The sequence below is a fragment of the Ruditapes philippinarum genome, unplaced genomic scaffold, assembly GCF_026571515.1.
Source record: "Ruditapes philippinarum isolate M1 unplaced genomic scaffold, ASM2657151v2 ctg1700_1_1_1_1, whole genome shotgun sequence".
Taxonomy (NCBI): domain Eukaryota; kingdom Metazoa; phylum Mollusca; class Bivalvia; order Venerida; family Veneridae; genus Ruditapes; species Ruditapes philippinarum.
The window spans coordinates 108,295-119,372 of NW_026864492.1; the positions used below are offsets into that span (position 1 = coordinate 108,295).

An 11,078-nucleotide genomic window follows, 5' to 3' on the forward strand; every position below is an offset into this window, starting at 1 on the left:
ATATTTGTAAAACATATTGTAAGCAGTCAAATACGTTTGAATTGCCATAAAATGAATTGAAAATTAAAGCTGTTTGTAAACGCAATAACACCATACATGTTTTATAATGTATTAACAAGTGTAATAATATTTCTTGCAGTTGGAAAAGTAAGTGACATGTAACTTTTACAAACGTGAATAAAAGCATTTTTTACCTTTATATCTTAAATAGGCCATTAAATTCACATCAAATAATACATAATAGATGGTAAATAAAGCTATGAAAATTAAAGTTGGTTAAATTAAAAATACATGACGACTCATTTGTAATATATATTTATTCATTTCGTGTATTTTTATGTTTCAGAAAATAACAACGCTTACACAGACTCAGAAAACACTTGCTGCTGTTTAAACAAATTTCCTGCAAATATTCCAAGTAATATAACCAGTCCGACTGATGAGAAAGAGTAATATTTGGAGCAAGAATCAGGGTCATTAAGATCTACAAAGGCTATCTGAAATATAAAAAGAACATTAATCAACTTAAATGTAGTCACAGACAAAAATCTTTGCTATTGGTAGGTTATGGTGAAATTTTAAACATAATGGTAGTTAATCGCTACTAAAAATATAAATAACATTAAGAAAGTTTTTAGAACAATATATATCAAAATTAAGTTAAGAGATTAAGCACTAGTTATATTAAAATGTATAATTATTTATTTTCTACCACCAACCACTGTGTAATGTGATAAACAACACACTTGAATCTTATTCATATATAATTGTGATTTTAGAGTTTTAATAAGTTAAAACAACGCTAACAAATTAGAACAAAGAGTTTCTGTTTTAAAAATTAAATATACACTGGTACCTAATAAATAAATTAATACGAGTATTCCATAAATTTACATTTTATTTTACTGAGTAAACAGACTTTACGCAAAAGCATGATGACAACAAGATTGTCTTTACCTTATATGATACCATTGCATATGACACAAGTAGGGACAGAAAATATGGCCATGTTTGATGAAATATGTATCCAGTTATTACAAGGGAGATTACGAACACCAAGCTCGTCGCCCACAGCCATATTTTTGTTTTATCACTAAACTTTAAAGCCGCTGATTTGACACCAATTATTTTATCAATATGTTTATCCTGAAATATTCAAATGAAATTTATTTTGAGACTTGAGATCATTGAGTCAAGCACTTTTAAATGTTGATAATTTAGTACCGCTCAAACCGGTGCTAGGGGGTGTGAGGGATGTTGCTCTTTTTCATTATCCCTCATGTACAGACTCAATGAAATCGAGCCTGCAATGTCCATGTATTTGTACTGTTTTAATCCTTCCGAGATATCACTTTTTTCCAGATACTTTTTCTTAAAACAATTTGCTTTTCTGAAATATGGATTCAAGTCAGAATTACTGTTCACACTTATTTTTTGCATATCAGACTGGCGTTTCCGTGAGATTTACCCATGCCGGAAATTTCATCTGGCATGGGGTGCCAGATGAGTCGCGTGCTGCACAATGGCATGCTTAGGATGACGTAATTTTACCGTTATGAATGAAGTTGTAATTCATACACTGTTCTTTCTTTTAAAAAGGTGTATGACTAACAAATCTAAATAATATCCCTATGAATCAAACTCAATTATTTTACTCCAGTGAAATACACAACTTTTTAAAATGGCGGCCGCTTAAATTACATCAAGCCAGGTTTAATATAAATTCGCAGTAAGTAACAGAAATATAGATGGATGGTTGGACATTTTCTCCTAGAAGTGTTTGCTTTTATTATTAAAACAAGCGATAATTCATATCTTTTAATAAAATGAATGATATCACCGCCATTTGAAGTTGATTGTGGAACTTATTTTTCATCCCAAGACTTCTTGTATTTTAAGATTTTTAACTTCGACTAATACATGTACCTTATAGACTACCAGTGGGTAAAACTGGTTTTATTATTAAGGAAATTTCGTTTTAACTTGTTTTTAAGTATGTAATAAAATGAAAATTTGTTTTTTTATAAGTTGTGTAAGATGTTTTTTTATTTCATCTCGGGATTTTTAAAAAAAGTATTCTCACTGGTGCACTCGTGACTACGCCTCGCGTGAGAATACTGTTTTTAAAGCCCACTCGATGTAATGAAATTTTACCTTACACACAAACAAACAAACAAATATCCTCAATATGTGTTTATAGGATATTTAGATATGATACCAGTGGTTAAATCTTTCTTTTTTTAAATAGTATATTGTATGAAGATAGGATGTAGTCTAATTTAATCATTTTCTCGATGCATATACAAATAAAAAATGTATTTTTTACTCTAAGAATATACGTACAGTTTATTGTTTAAGCACAAATCGATAACCATGAATTGTAGATTTACATATGATATTACGTCAAAATATAAGAAACGTATCTATTTTTGTTACATTAGAACAAAATACATTGATTTGAATAATGCATGTATTTCTTAAGTAAATCCTTGATAAATAAGACGGCGAGGTACTATTTTATGTAAACAACACAGTTTGAAATGTCTATTGTTTTGAAATAAAACACGTGTGATAATTTCAAATGAGGAAAAAACGCAAAATAATTACTATTTTATGGTACGTTAATGCTTAGTTATATGTTTTTTATCCATTTAAATTACAAGGAAATCGAAATTGGAGAAAATATGGACTATCTAGCGTGAAAAGAATTAGCTTCAAATATAAGTTAAATGGATAAGAATCTATCTTCAGAATTTAAGATACCTCGCCGATAAAAGATAATATGTTAAATAATTAAATGTGTTCGTGTTAAGTGCCACTACGTGCATAATTTAAAGCACAAGCGGGTGTCTGAATAGAACCAACGATTTTTTTTTCAAGCTAGCCATAGAAAAGTCCCTGGCGGATTGGAGCCCCCCCCCCCCCTTTCCCCTCCTGGTGAAAAACAAGTGACTTAAAAGTCAGTGGCCAGGAAAGACACATTTGGATAGTATATTCGTGGGTAATGATATAATGCCTGCTTTTTAAACATGTATTTTGGCAGCTTAAGTGTTATATTGAGACTACATAACTTCCGATCATCTTTTTATTCCGTTTTATTTAGTTCCGTCCATTGTAAAGGGCACGACCATACACCGGTTTTCATGGAATGTCATGAACGTGTCACATTGAAAGTACGTATACGGATTTTTTTTTGGAAATTATATTTCCGAGCTAATATATAGAGATATAATTGTGAGGGAACGGAAATTTTACCGTGCTGTATATATCATTGAAGCGTAGCTCAATATTCTGCTAATCTAATTAAGTGAAACAAATTTGTTACACGTGACTTTTCACGGGTTTAAAAAATTGCGGGAATATGTATACCGCGAAAAGTGCTACATATCATACATGTATACCTACCTAGTACTATCTCTGGGAAATGCATGAATCTTTTTGATACCGGATAAATGGTAGAACTAACTGCACACATTGTCAAAAGCCAGAGGCTGAAATGTAGCAATCCAAAATTAAATACGATGTCAAACAGAGCAGGAACTTTAGCTTTACCTGAAAAGACGACAAAATGATTCACCATCGTATAATTATGTTTTATGTCGCTTTAAGAATTGAATACTCCCCACACCGGTGCTAGGGAGGTATTGAGATGAAGCTCCTTTTTTACCATTTAATAGTTCAGCTAGCATTTTCTTAAAGTTTATGTTTTTCATTGCTATCTATAAAAGTTTCATTTTCGTCAATTTTACTTTGTAAAAGTAAAATGATTCATGACTTATATTGCAGAATACTTAAAGTAAACTTGTAACTTTCTTTTAGGTGGACTTGGAACAATAAAGTTTAATTATTTACCATATGTAATTAAACTGCAAAAGTAATGATATTCCTATTGACAAAAGGATGGCGAGATAACATTTTGCTTTTGTCAATGATAGTTCTCCAGTTAGTAATGGTCGCCCTTGAGTACGCTTCACCTGTTAGTAAATTAAACAACAGAACAAAAAACTTTTATGTAAAGAATTGTCAGTCGATGGCGATATTTTCTTTTGACAATATAATAAACTTTCGTGATATTATGACTTGTTTTGACGGTGTATCATACAATAACAAGAGTAACAAGTCATAAATGTAAAAACATGCATTGTACTCGAGTAATAAACTTCAAGAACAATTATATATGATCCAAAATCATGTACACAGTTTCGTGTGATTTTTCAGTGGTTAAGGAGGCAAACCACAAAATTTTTGTTATTACACAAATGGAGTATCATTCAGAAAATAGTCATCCTAGAATTAATGGTGTTGGACACTATAATTGCTAAAGAAATGTATAATGTCTTCCTAAAGAAATGTATAATGTCTTCCTAAAGAAATGTATAATGTCTTCCTAAAGAAATGTAGAATGTCTTCCTAAAGAAATGTAGAATGTCTTCCTAAAGAAATGTAGAATGTCTTCCTAAAGAAATGTAGAATGTCTTCCTAAAGAAATGTAGAATGTCTTCCTAAATGTAGAATGTCTTCCTAAAGAAATGTAGAATGTCTTCCTAAAGAAATGTAGAATGTCTTCCTAAAGAAATGTATAATGTCTTCCTAAAGAAATGTATAATGTCTTCCTAAAGAAATGTAGAATGTCTTCCTAAAGAAATATATAATGTCTTCCTAAAGAAATGTAGAATGTCTTCCTAAAGAAATGTAGAATGTCTTCCTAAAGAAAAGTAGAATGTCTTCCTAAAGAAATGTAGAATGTCTTCCTAAAGAAATGTAGAATGTCTTCCTAAAGAAATGTATAATGTCTTCAGTCTATAGATATAATGGCAGTGAGATCTGTCAATACCGGGGAACCTCTTTTATAGATTATTTCCTTTAATTTGATTCTTCTATAATTAATAAATTACTTAAAATCCGCTTTTGCCATGACACCATAATCCAATGTATATCGGCGTTACAAAATTGTCCAATGAAATTAGACGTTACATACATACAACATTTTCCAGTTATGTTAAGGCGCATATCACATACATGTATATTATTTAAATGTGTCGATTAAAACCTCTATGTTTTCGTATTTTGTTTGTATTATGAAAAACGGAACAATATAAAACTGTTATGGTAATAATCACCTGACGGTCAATCGATCTGTCAAATATATCATTTAGAATAAGTCCTGCACCGTGTAGAATAAATGATTCAAGAAAGAACAGCGTCAGGAGATAAACATTTGGCAAGTTACTTGTATTGGACAGTTCTATACACCAGGCGGTAGGCCAAAATACCATCACATTCACTGAAAGAATTACAAAAAAATATATATTAAATAACTACAAATGTTACAAATGTTGTGAAATATGTTATGCTAAACGATCAGATAGTAAACTTTATATAAAATGTAGACTTGATTTGTCGTCTGTAATAACAAAATCACACGATCGTATCATTTCACATTTTAACCTTTCTACACGAATACCTAAGTCATCAACCTTTAAATTTATAAAGTTAAAATACACGTAAACTTTGTCCTCTCTGCGCTATTTCGAGCTTCAAAGCATGAAATTACTAAATGCTTGATAAAAATATATAGAGGATACTCAAGTTTTTTCTATAAATACTTTAATTATTTTCATTGAGTGGTATGACAATAAACATTTCATGAGTGGCGGTAGCCACGATTGAAACATGATAATTTTTTTACCACAAAAATTAATTTACAGAAAAAAAAAATCGTCGTACTTACTAATAATTTGTCATTCTAAAAGGGGACAGGGAACCTAAAAATGAACAATTTTGTATTTCAGTGTGGCCAGAAACACAATTCCAAATATTTCAAAATCTGTTTCATAGTCAGATAACCAGTTGCACAGCATTATTCAATGATATACATGTATGACATACTTTGAAGAAAATAATAGTTTGCAATGACTGACAGCAATTTATATTTACCCCCACCCATCCAAAATCACACCTAAAATATACCAATATGGACAATCGTCAAGGAGGTACAGCATACTCCATAAAATTTATCCGGAATTTCTTACTTGTATGGCGCCAACTGTCAAAGCTTGATTTTTAACTTTTTCACCTCCATTCGGAGAGTCACAAATACATACAAAGCTACCAAAATTCTTAGTTTCGGGTAAAAACCCAAAAATGCTCCTCATTTCCTACACACAAGAAAGACTAACTTTGACAAAGAAATATCAGAAGTGTCCAGTACCTTCAAAACACCATGTCTGAGTTATTAAAAAATTTGATAAGGGCCATCATTCGGATATGTCCCCTGCCCCCTGATTATCAACACTTATTGTTTAAAGCTGTGCAACATAGCACTTGTTTGCTAATAAACTGAAATGTATTTCCCTTTATTCACCGACTTATTAAATTTTTGACCTCCAAAACAGTACTGAGCTCTCTTTTGAATAAAGAAGAAGAAAAAAACTTACGTGTAGGGTCATGCATTCTGATAATTTTTAGATACGGTTTCATCTGCTCTGGGAACATGTCCACAAACGCCATAGCCAAGCTCATAATTATTTATTCACGTGTATGTACAAAGATAGTACTGATTTTATAGATAAAAAATGAAATGTTCAATGAAACGAAAAAGAAAGTCATAAAGCGACCATCAAAGTCATTTCATTAATTTTAATGTAAACGTAATGCACTATTTCATTTCAACTTGTCGGTTCAATTCACTTTAGATGTAATGGTTGTTGGATAAACCAAATATATTGGGACTTTAATGTATTGGCTATAAGCAAAGGGTGTCAGTTTTCTAAGAAAAAATACATCATGTTTCTTGAAATAATTTGTGTTTGTTTTTTGTATTTTTGCGTCATACTTCTTTATCGCAAAATTTCAACAAAATTCAATGTTTATTGATGGGCCAAAAGGTTTACCAGTTTTCGGATGTATATTAGAATTCGGACACGAAAACATGTATTCAAAATTTTGGACTTACGCAGAGAAACATGGAGAAATATTTCTTGTAAAAATGCTATGGGAAAATGTTATTGTTCTGAATAGCTCACAGCTGATAAAGAAGGCCTTTTCTGATAAAAGATATAGGCAACAATTCAATGACCGGCCAGATGCGTTTTATGGTCAATATTTCTTAACAATGAGTCAAACTGTTGGGTCAACGAAATATGGTTCCGCTGCCTTCCATAGAAATGCCAAACAGCAATTTATACACGCACTACGTGTGTATGGACCTGGTGTCACAGAATTTGAAGACTTATTCATGGTTGAAATTGATAAGTTTATTAAGGAAATAGAGCAGAAAGATGGCAGTTTATTCAATTGTCAAGAAATCATCGATTCTACGCTTTCAAATACTTTATCAATTTTAGTAAGTATACCTTTTTTAATATATAATTTTGTACATGATAAATAAAATATAGTATCTCATACCCTTAAGTAATCAAACAAATGAAATTGCATACTTGCTAACAAGTGCACTATAAAAACATTGCCGAATCGATATTTATATGATCACAAGTAGTATAAATGTCATCAGTTATTTTCATAACTAAACCAGATTTAAAGATTTTATTTTATAAACAACTATTTTTTATAACCAAAGCTTAGTGGGAATTCAAAGACAGATTTTGACAGGAATATGTTCTGGGACCATGCGGATGGTGCAGACTTCTTCCTCAATGCTAACGTTAACGTGGTAATGTTGGCACTTCCGGTCCTCCGATTCCTCCCAGGAAAATACAGTCATCAATTTCGTAGTGCAAGGAAAGCTTTTGAAAAGTTAAAGAAATATTTTCAAAATATTCAGGTAAGAGCACGATTAAAGATGCTTATATATGGCGTACATGTATCGTGTTGCAAACACCATGAACATGCTACATAAATGCTATATTTTAAGTGCTGATGAAAAATAACTTTTAAGAAACTAATAAATTAACAAATAAAATAAGTTAAGCTTTCAATAGACATTATAATATAAGATGACTTTTCATTTTAAAGCATCTGTGTAAAAGCATGGGAGCAAGATAACACCAAACTTACATTTTCAGTTTTGAAAATTTCAGGCTGATTTTAAACCTGGTGAAACAAGAGGCTTAATAAACAATTATCTTGAATATCAAAGGCAAGAAAAGTCTGCTGGTGAGCAAATATCCTTCACAGACGACAAAATAGTTGGACAATTAGCCGAGGTTGCAGTTGGAGGTATATAAATCCACTTTGAAATATATCTCTTATCTTCTCAAATTAATTTCCCATGTCCAATTGTATTACCTTTTATGTCTTATCAAATTCAAAGTGATATTTCATGTAACTTCCGATGTTTCTTTGTTTGGAAATTATTTTATGTAAAGATTTGATATACTGATTTTTATATAAAACTGACGCTTCATTGTTTTTATATTTTTGTTTGGTATCTCTTACCAAGACCTTTATCATATATTCAGGTATGTTAACAATACGATCAATGTTAACGAATTCCATTCTTGTGTTGCTGAATCACCCAGAATATCAGTCAAGAATCCAAACTGAGCTTGATTTTCACATTCGCAAGGACAGATATCCTATACTTGATGACATGAAAAAGTGTATATTCTTACAAGCATTCGAGATTGAAATGGAGCGCTATTTAAATGCTGTGCCGTTGTTATTGCCTCATTTCTGTCGGGACAAGATCAAGCTTGAGGACTACGAAATTGCTGCGAATACAACGGTCTGTATATAAAAATAGATTATTTATTTTACATGTAGTTCAATTGCATTTCGAACTCATACACCATTTCAGTCAAAACTTATCTGCCAATTAGATTTTGAATATATTTGTTGTCTTTTCGTGGCTCTTTTTAATCCAAACTTATCTTCCAATCTATCTGATTAAATGTATTTGTTGTCTATAGTTTGTGGCTCTTTTTTCTTCAAAATTGACATACCTTTCTCTTACTTGATATAAAAGCTAGTGGTCATGTTTGAAACAAAGTTAGTACCTTATTGGTTATAATTATTGGCTGTACTACAAAATGCTTATATCTAAGACAATTCATATTAATGTAATGAAATGGACAGTTATATTAATTGTATTGGTTAGTACGTAAAGTAGGTGGAGCTTAACGTTTAATCAGATCAAAGGTACTTTGTGTAAAGTACTTTAAATTGAGCTTTTTTTTGTATTTCAATCGAAATTTTTGTCTCTTGATTCATTAATGTAGATGTGAAAAATATTTACATTTGAGTTCCTCTTCAATCGCATTAACCAGGTTGGTAAATAGCTTGTTAAACTGTTTTCATAGTATTAGCTATTTGATAGTATTACAATTTTCATAAATGCGTTTTACGTGTTTTTGTCAAAACTCAAGAATTTGTCAAATTCAATCAGAATTTGTCTTTAGTGGTTGAATTGAGTTGTCGATTTCTTTTCCATTTTGGTAGAAAGGTGACCAGAAATATTGACAATTAAGTCAGTTACACAATTTTAACTTACAGTTGAATAATTTCCTCAGAGATTAATGTATGATAATTTTACACTTTTGAACAAGTTGACATGTTTGCTGAAATACTTATAACATAGCATGCCTATAAGGTGTGTAGATTTGGCAACTCAAACAAGTTATGTATCAGTTAGGCACTTCTTGATACCAAAATGTTATCTGTTAAACAGAAAATTGTATTTATCATTTGCTACATTTGCTAACGACTCCTTTGGCATTTTTGCATTTGTCTGCTCTGCATATTATATCGGTCCGAAGATTTGTACATGGGATCAAATTTTTATATTTTATCCCCGCACAACAATTCGCCTCAATGTTAAATCGGCGACAAATAATTAAATGATAATCTATTTTATATGTACCAGATCTATGTAATAATTGCAGGTAATAGCCAATGTTTGGTATGTCCACCATGATCCAAAAGTTTGGGGCGATCCTTGGACATTCCGGCCTGAACGATTTCTTGATCATGAAGGTAATCTACTGCCGCAAGATCATCTGCTGCGCAAAAGGTAACATAGTTGCATGATCCACACCATTAAACACCTCAACATGCATATAACAAAAGAAAAAGACATTTTTTAAGTGAATAACCAAACAATTAAATATGCTGTTTCTTTTATATTACAAAGAAAAACAACTATTACAGAAAAATAAAGACTAGAACAATACAAATATTAATAGCAATATTTGTTAGCGAAACATTATTAATGATGTCCATGACAAATTATGAAAAATTACGTAAAGAGTAATTCACCTAAGGAGATATTTATAATAAAGGAAATGGTGTTTAACTTTTATTGAGCTTAATTTTGAATTATACATTCCCCAGTAACATGTTTAGCGAGATATTCTTACATAAACAAAATTCATATTTCTTTATTAAAAAATTAAAATTCAATGAATAACAATAATAGATATGAGTGACAACAATATTGAAATGTTTCACATATTTCAAAATTATTGTCGTTGATACTTATAAAAGAAAGAAAAAAAAAACACATACATAAGTATGCAAATAAGCTGATGATGCTCAAGACATATCCCCCTCCCCATAATATTATAGTTTAGTATATCTAAATGCGCATACAAATGTCTTATTTAAAAATGAATAATTCATTTAGCATAAGTCTATAAATTCATATTAAATAAATAAATCACAATCGTAACTGAATCGACTCGGGTACAAAAACAAATATGTGTTTTGTACAATAACTGGCAAACGTATTGATTTCTTGCTTTTAATGAAAATTAATTAACGTTGTATACATTCAACGTATGCCATGCTTGTTGAAAACGAGAACTAATCGTGCCCTGAAATAGGAACAAATCTACTCACGTTGTGGCATCTACTGTACCAAGTGGTTTCGTGAATGAATACATTTTTGTTCCAATTTAATGTAATTTTATATACAATTACTTTACTTACTGTATTTATGTATCTTTTTCTTTTCAAAGTGTCCTAACGTTTGGATATGGACGTTGGAGTTGTCCAGGTGAACTGTTTGGTAGAACCCGCAACATGCTGTACATTGCTGCGATATTACAGCGCTGGAATCTAGAGTTTCCACCCGGCCAAAGTATGCTATGTGACCCAAGTATAGAGGGTATATACGAAAT

General features: G+C 31.0%; 2 protein-coding genes across 3 annotated transcripts; one reads left to right on the forward strand and one right to left on the reverse strand.

Annotated features, from left to right (window-relative positions):
* Positions 1-1,588: 1,588 nt before the first annotated feature.
* On the reverse strand, positions 1,589-6,644 carry LOC132725787 (4-hydroxybenzoate polyprenyltransferase, mitochondrial-like). 2 transcript variants are annotated; one of them, XM_060710972.1, is made up of 4 exons: positions 6,438-6,644; positions 5,121-5,284; positions 3,853-3,974; positions 1,589-3,491 (listed from the first exon to the last, which is right to left on the reverse strand). In XM_060710972.1, the coding sequence occupies exons 1-4, from the start codon at positions 6,520-6,522 to the stop codon at positions 3,344-3,346; spliced, it is 519 nt and encodes a 172-aa protein (XP_060566955.1). In that variant the 5' UTR covers positions 6,523-6,644; the 3' UTR covers positions 1,589-3,343. The 2 variants fall into 2 exon arrangements, with proteins under 2 accessions (XP_060566955.1, XP_060566956.1); XM_060710973.1 differs by lacking the exon at positions 3,853-3,974.
* Positions 6,645-6,715: 71 nt separating this feature from the next.
* On the forward strand, positions 6,716-10,004 carry LOC132725786 (cytochrome P450 1A1-like). Its single transcript, XM_060710970.1, has 5 exons — positions 6,716-7,345; positions 7,580-7,783; positions 8,040-8,178; positions 8,421-8,686; positions 9,843-10,004. Exons 1-5 carry the CDS (start codon positions 6,866-6,868, stop codon positions 9,972-9,974), a joined length of 1,221 nt encoding a protein of 406 aa, XP_060566953.1. The 5' UTR covers positions 6,716-6,865; the 3' UTR covers positions 9,975-10,004.
* Positions 10,005-11,078: the final 1,074 nt, after the last annotated feature.